At 49.2% G+C, this 7,854-nt stretch overlaps 1 protein-coding gene across 1 annotated transcript in view; it reads left to right on the top strand.

Moving 5' to 3' along the window:
- Window positions 1-6,909, top strand: part of PLXNA2 (plexin A2) — a 207,363-nt gene extending 200,454 nt beyond the window's left edge. Inside the window, exons 30-32 of the mRNA XM_033092346.1 lie at window positions 1,031-1,243; window positions 1,915-2,065; window positions 2,812-6,909. Of these exons, the coding sequence (XP_032948237.1) occupies window positions 1,031-1,243; window positions 1,915-2,065; window positions 2,812-2,907 (460 nt within the window). The 3' untranslated portion in view covers window positions 2,908-6,909. The remainder of the gene's footprint in view (window positions 1-1,030; window positions 1,244-1,914; window positions 2,066-2,811) is intronic.
- The last annotated feature ends 945 nt before the right edge of the window (window positions 6,910-7,854 follow it).

Consider the following 7,854-nt stretch of genomic DNA (forward strand, 5'->3'; position numbering starts at 1 on the left):
CTGAGATATTTGGGAAAGTTTGGGGTCCATGAGCATCAAGAGAAGATGAAGAACGGGAGAGGAGAGGTAGTACATAGGCTGGATTGCTGCAACGTCACCTCAGGCCAGAAGGGCAAGCCTGGGGACAGAGCTCACTCCACAGAGGAGCCAAAAGAGTTAAGGTCCCAAAGGCAGCTGGAGGAGAAGGCAAAGTTAGAAAAGGCAGGAGAAACAGCAGCTGTTCTGGATTTGAAGGGGAATAAATGGGCTTATCCTCCTTCTGCCCTAACAAGCAGAGAAAATGCATTCTGCTCTGATTATAAATTCCCACTTTGCAGAAGGAGCTCGCCTAAGCACCGATCAGTTCCTTTTGGGGTGGGAAAAACTCCGAGCTACAGTGAGTCATTTCCAGCGTGCCAACAATGGCCTCCTCCTTTCCGTCAGCCCCTGCCCACATACGGAAAGCCCTGGGGAGAGTCCTGAAAGAGCTGGCCCCAGGGGACCCCTTCCACAGCCCAATCAGGCTGGGCCAGAGCCCTGGGAAGCGGCTCTGGGGGCTGGGCTCTGGGGGCTGTGCTGGGCGGAGAGCACAGGTGGTGCCCTTTATGCCCACACTGAGGCCATGCCTGGGGCTGCTGGCTGCATCCTTCCTGACATGGCCATGGCCAAGGACTCTAGGAGCCTGGTGGCTTTGTTGGAAGCTTTGAGAAAATTGTGCAGTTCTCTGTGCTTGGGCTGCCCTGGAGGCACAGAAGCCTTTGGAAAAAGCTGCCAGGAGGGAACAGAACCACCCCCCCACACCCACCCCTCAGTTGTTAGAGAGCAGGCTCAGAGCCCCGTTAGAGCACAGTGGCGCCTCTCCTTTTCTCCTAGAGTCAGGAAGAGCTTAAGCGAAATTAGCAGCCCTGGCTGAACTAGTTTTCTGTGACTTCATTTCCTTGCCCTTTGGAGAGAGAATTTTGCATTTAGGGGTGAGGAGGAACATTAGCAGACAGCTTCAGGGGTGAGGCCATGGTACAGCCCTCAGGGTCTCCTCTGCTTTTTCCTACAGCCTCCCTCTGCGCTTCTGGGTGAACGTGATCAAGAACCCCCAGTTTGTATTTGACATTCACAAGGGCAGCATCACAGATGCCTGTCTCTCCGTGGTGGCCCAGACCTTCATGGACTCTTGTTCAACATCAGAGCACCGGCTGGGCAAGGACTCCCCCTCCAACAAGCTGCTCTATGCTAAGGACATCCCCAGCTACAAGAGCTGGGTGGAGAGGTCAGTAGTACCCTCAGGACAGGCCCGTGCCCCTGTCTGCCTGCTCCATTCCCTCCCCTGTGGGCTTTACTGACCCAGGGCTCACAACTGTGTTTGCGGTACCTTAGGGACCTCTCACCCCCGTCCTTTCTCTTGTCCACACTTCCTGCCTGAGGAAGGAAGGGAAGCTTTGTGCCCTTGGAAGTCAGATCATTGTCATTCAAACTACCATTTATTGGCACATGCTAGGCACCCAGCACTGTCATAAAGATGTGTACGTATCATCTCATTAAAATACCCAACAGAGTTGTAAAGTACATAGGTGTTATTATCATCCTCATTTTACTGATGCAGAAACTGAGACACAGAGAGGTTAAGTAATTTGTCCAAGGTTATACAGTTAGCAGGTAGCAGAGCGGAGATGTGAATACAGAGTCTGGCCAGAGTCTGGGCATTTAACCACTCTGGGGCCGCTGCAGCCAGGAGCTCACAGCTAGATGGAACCTCGCCTCAGGGAAGACCAGTCACCAGGCTTGAGGCAAAAGGACAGAGGAAACTACATCAGAAGAGAAATTTGGAGGCAGGAACAACTGGGGACACCTCGTGCTCCCTGGCAAGGGGCCTGGGGTCAGGGTCGGCGTAGGCAAACATTTGCTGAGTCCCCCTGAAGGAGTCTGTCCTCCCTTCGGCAGATACTACGCAGACATCGCCAAGCTGCCTGCCATCAGTGACCAGGACATGAACGCCTACCTCGCTGAGCAGTCCCGCCTGCACGCTGTGGAGTTCAACATGCTGAGCGCCCTCAATGAGATCTACTCCTACGTCAGCAAGTACAGCGAAGAGGTAAGACAGCGCCCGGAAGGGGCAGAAACCAACCCGCCGCGAGCAAGGCGGTTAAACGCAACGCCCGGCCCCGTCATAAATAACAGCGTCAGCGGGTAATTTAGAGAACACATTCATGGAGTCCAAAACCTCTGAGCTCAGAACTCATTCCCATTCCCTCAGAAGGCAGCCTAACCGCTCCTGATTCATTGAGCTCATCCTTACACATTCCATTGTCTCTCACTCATTCTTAACTCAATAAATAACACTCTTAATAATGTCATTGTTTTCCAGTTCAAGTGTTGTATGATTAATTTCATTCTTTCTGTAACAATAAATCAGACTCCTCTTTGCATTTGGGCAGGTCCTGTCCGTTACATTTCAGATAGACACGTGGATCCTAACATGAATAGAGGTTGAATAGGATGGCTTCAGAGAATTCACAAGTCACACATTAGCATTGTACCTGAGAATGATATCAGTGGGAGTAGTAATAATAACAATAATAATAGCTAAAGCATAGTACTTTCTATATGCCAAATATTATCTTAAACACCTTAGATATAATATACATACACAGACAGATACTTGCACTACATACATACACATATATGCATACATACTCATACACACATATTCAGTTAATCATATACATCCTTTAAGTTATTTCACTAGGGCAGAATGGAAAGGCAGGTAAAAGGATTCCGAAAACGGCATCTTCTCTACTGAGTCCTGAGGTCTTCCCCACCTTTGTTTTTGTTCCTCAGCTCATTGGGGCACTAGAGCAGGACGAGCAGGCCCGGCGCCAGCGGCTGTCGTACAAGGTGGAACAGCTCATAAATGCCATGTCCATTGAGAGCTGAGAGATGGAGCCTCCCGTTCCTGGGACGAGGGGGACCTGTGAAAGTTGTCACACTGGCAGTCTCAGAAGGAAGGACAAGTGAAGGGGATCAGACTCCAGAATTTGCTGTCCTCTGAGACCCCATCCCGGGGCAAGGGGATGGCCCCTCTCCCGACGCCAGCCAAGTCTCATCACAGGCAGTTCCTGCAGGGAGGGACCATGGGCGCCATCCATCGCCAGGGACAACCAGAGAGAAGCAGGGCCGTGAAAAAGGTGGCTCTTCAAGCTGAGAGGCAGGGCCTGGGCATGGTGCTGCCTCTATGACTGCTGCTTTGCATGAAAACTCATATGATGTATATTGGGGAAATAATGAGAACTTTATTTAATTTTTTTTAAGAAAAAGGAAAACCAGAAATAAAACGAAACAAAAGCCTCCCTGTTAATCCCGTCCAACTTTTGTTGAATTCTGGTTTCTACCCCACTTCCTTCTTTTGCCCCCATTCCTCCGTCCTTGCCTAACTCCTGTTTTCAAAAGCCAGAAAAAGAGATGCTGAGAGAAATCGGAAGGAAAATGATTGTTTCCTTTCCCTTGAAATTAAAAAGTAAGAAGAATGAGCACAAGTTTGCACCAAACACTTTGCAAAAATAGAGGCCAGTAAAACCTGGAATTATCCTGGCAGCCAGAAGAGCATGGGAACTGCAGAAAATTGCAAAGCCACCGAGCAGCTCAGCCTGGCTGACTGGAAATTGCGCTTTACCAACCTCACACCTGTATATTCTCATCTCTGGAGAGGAGATATGTGTCTGTAGAGTACCAATGCTTTTTGCTACTGTTCTTTTTGTTTTTGTTTTATTTAATCCTAAACCTCAACACACGAGGAGCTGAGCTGTGGTACTTTTCCTTTTGGCTTCCCTAGAGTCACTATCAGAAGTTGGGGAGAGGTGGGCCTCTCCCACACCAGATGCCTGGTCTCCCTGAGGACATTGGGCAGCTCTGCCTTACATCAGTCGCTGTCATAAGCCAGGCACCCTGGGGAAAGGGCCTGGGGGCATGTGGGCCAGGCCTCCAGGAGGTGCCGCGTGGGAGCTGATGTGGGGACATGGTGTTTGGCTTCGGATTCCACTTCCATCCCCTAGTGGTTTCTACAATTAAAGAGAAAACAAAACTCAAACACTGTTTACACAAGCAATACTTGAAGAGCATAGTTTAAAGGAGCTGCAGTATTTATTGTTACGCTTTTTTCTTTCATTCTCTCGTGCCTGGAGAGGGGAGACAACCCTTCGCTCATATGTAGAAGCTCCTGATCCTGATGGTCTGAGCACTGGCCTCAGGAGAAATGCCTAGAATCCCCACCTGACTGTCTTCTTCTGCTTCTCTTTCTGCCTCTCATGTCCTTATGAGTTTGAAGGACAAGTGGGTGGCTTCTTACTGGGTTCCTTTCCTTCTCTCTCCCGCTGACACCTAAAACCATGATGACCAACTCTCCCGAGTGTAGTTTCCAAACAAAGAGACCAAAGCTCTGTCCTGGTCCAGAGGACCCATGGATGCCAGTGGAAGTCATTAAGAGGAACGTGGCTCTGTTGGCGGCAGGACCTTGTTGACCGGGACAGCCATCAGAGTTTCCAGGCCTTCCACATTGGCATGGATCCAAGCAGCCAGCTCTAACTTCTCTATAAGCAGCAGTGGAGTGAGGGAGAAGGAGAACAACAGGAAGGCAAAGAGATGGGGAGTGGGGAGGTAGAGGAGAACCACCCTCCCCTTTCTACCTTCTACTTTTCAAGGGGCTGCAATGCTGGGAAACTGGACCAGCCACCTCCAGAGAGACCAGACCAGCGTCATTTCCTCTGTAATTAACTCTGGGCCCCAGCTCACTGTGCCCTGATTTACCTCCGAACAATTCCAGTTTCCAGAGGCTCTGCTGACCACATTGGACTCCCAGGAAAGGGCTGGAGGAGGGGGAGCCCTGAGGGCTGGCTTCCATCCCTGGCGTGTGGCTTTGGATCACTGAGCTAACCACACAGCAGACATCGCCTGGTTGCCTCAGCTCCAGTTTCTTGCCTGAATGCAGCTGACAAATGGGAAGAGAAAAGCATTCAGCAAAATACTCAGGAAACTCGCTTGTTTTCATTATAATTCCCAACCAGCCATGCCAAGGCCACTTTCTTCTGATAATCCACTTCTGTTAAAGTTTCTCTGGGCCCTATTAACAGCCTGAAAGAAATACTAATGACTGGCCTGCACCGAGCCAAAGTGTTTACTCTTCACAGCACCCAAAGCTTATCAGCTCAGAGCCCATGATGTATGGAGATGAAAAGAGAGGAGATATGGGCAAGAGGAATGTGGGAGTGGGGGGCTTTGTGCTATCCACAAAAAAATCCAGTCCACCCTCATTTTACTTCTGAGCTCTGAACGAAGGTTTTCTGATCACACCACTGATCAAACTGGCATCTAAAGTGCTCCACCAAGAAGTAAAAGGAAGTTAGACATCTCAATTGTATCTTAACCAGCCCTAATATCTACGCATCCACCCAGGTATCTCCCAGCAGCTACTTTGGTGACCATTCTTCCTTGAAAGTTTTTGAGGGTGTAGAGAATAATAGAGGTAGAAGGCAGATTCAGAGAGTAGAGAGGGGAGAAGCCAGAGCTGGCAAGAGTGGGTTGGCCCCATGACAGGATTCCATGAGAAAGTTGGGGAAGTTGGGTTGGCAAAGGAAGTGGCACGGGGGCATCCCTGAGGAAGGAACCAAGGAAGAGGAAAAGTCATTTGGACTCAAGTCAGATCATGAGGGTAAAAGGTTGTAGAGCCGCCTGTCTAGATTCCCACCTGTCCCTCCTCCACCAGCTCTTGCTTTGGGTCACCAAGTACCAGTGGAATCCATGCCCTGTGGATAGAGAGGAGAGGCAGTTGGTTGGCCTCTTCCTCAATATTGTCCAATTTGAAAATAGTTTGACCTTGGGTGAGAAATAAGTATTAAAGTCACAGCAGCAACCCCGCGTGAAGCCATCCGTTCTGGAGGGAGGCCGAGAGGGAAGCCTCTCTTGAAAGTCAGTCCAGTTTCATTTTGTTTTATTGATCTGCGTAAGAGACAATTCTCTGGAAAAGGAAAAGGACCCCAGAAATGTGTTTGGCAAGACAGAGAGTACTAATGTGTAAGATGGAGATGGACAAGATGTCCATCTTGGTGGAGCAAGTCCCTCCAGCTGGCCTGCTGCTGCTTCCTGCCCTTGGCATGGCGTCAGGTGCTTCAGTGCCAGTCCCCAAACCTCTCGCTACAGTACGTCTCTCAGAACCATTTCCAATCCACCACTGGCAGAGAGCACCCTCTCCTCGTCGAGTTCAGTCATTAATGCATGGATTAGCTGTTAACCTCACTCAAGCAAGAGAACCGCTTCTTACACACATTCACTCATTCATTCAGAGAAACTTCATGAGCTGCAACTATTTCCTAGGCCCTGCTATACCTGCCGAAAAATAGCAACATATAAGACCAAGAAGAGTCTTCTTCTAGTAAATTTATATTCTTCAGGCTCCCGGTTCCTACCAACTTAGCAGGCACAGTTCTTCTCCACCTGAAGAGGGCAACAGTTTTGTAGAAACGGAGTCAGAAGACGGAAGAAAGCCGACCAACCCAGCTGCCTTACATTATTCTGGGGATATTACTCCCTCGTTGCCACTGCTGCTCTCTCTTCTGTTGGCGCTTCCCCTGCTGTTTGAGCTCCTGATTTTCCTTCATTTCCACCAAATGAGGACAAGAGATAGTACTTGAGGCCCCTGGCCCTGCTGCATGTGAAGCAGAAGTAATGGATGGGTGTGCTAGACTGAAAATGTCCTGGGCAGAACACATAGAGAATGCTGGAAAGCCTCTGGCTGATAAATCTCCAGGTGCATCCCTATTGCCACACCTGCCCCCATTAACCTGCAGCAGGTAAATACTGAGCCAGCAGCTGCTCTACAGGAGGCCATCTTTTCTCATCCACACCAAGACTGCCCTGCCTGAGGCCCCTGGGGCCTGGCCACAAGGACATAACTGAGAGTGGGGTGGGGGTGGGGCCTCCAGGGGTGAGAAAACGCACAGCAGCCTCATAGACACTGGGCTGTGGGAGTGGATCCCACAGGGAGACTTGGGAGATGAAGTTCAGGACCTTCTGATGCCGTCTCAGGAACAAGCTTTGAGAAAATGGTGGCATCCTCTTCATAACTCCAAAGTGTCTCTTCCCTATCTCTTTCCTTTCTCCTGGTTTCCCCCAGAGCGAAGTTTTGGCAGCTGGGGCTCAGTGATGCCACAAATGAAAGATAAAGTTTCACTCTTGGAATTAGGCACATCCTGGGAAAGGATCGAGTCCACTGCTTATCCCACAGGGCATCAGCCCAACAAGCAAACCGGAGTCTCAGCTTTTTGCGGATGCCCTCATCTGGTTCTCCTCACTTAAAGAAGCTCTGCCTTCAGACCAGGCTCTACCTTTTCTGCAGTGCATCCTGCTCCTCCTGTCCTAGCCTCAAGGAAGATAGGCAGCAGCCTCTGGATTTCAGTCAAGCCCCTGACTTATTTGCCCTCCCTCTTGGCATCACAGCTGGAGAGCAAAATGGAATATAATCCCCCCCATACAGAACAGACATTCTCAAGAATGTCAGGGAGGAAGGGACAAGCTACTGATACTATGAGGCTGGGAACCTGAGCTCACCTGCCTCTCCTCCCGACTTCTCCTACTCAAACCCACTCTTCTTGACACACTGGAATCTGTATTATATATATTTTTAAGAAAATACAATGATAGTTGTCTGGTTTTGTTGTTTTTACAGGTGTTGTGGAATAAAAACTGTAAGAAAATTAAGTATTTAAAATGTTCCAATAAAATGGGGTTTTTTGTTATTCTAATATATTATTGTGTACCTATTGTAAATATGAAACACTCCTATTTTGCAAGCCAAGGACACAATTTGTACTGTTGTTATATATAAATAAAGTT

This window comes from Rhinolophus ferrumequinum, chromosome 22, assembly GCF_004115265.2.
Source record: "Rhinolophus ferrumequinum isolate MPI-CBG mRhiFer1 chromosome 22, mRhiFer1_v1.p, whole genome shotgun sequence".
NCBI lineage: Eukaryota > Metazoa > Chordata > Mammalia > Chiroptera > Rhinolophidae > Rhinolophus > Rhinolophus ferrumequinum.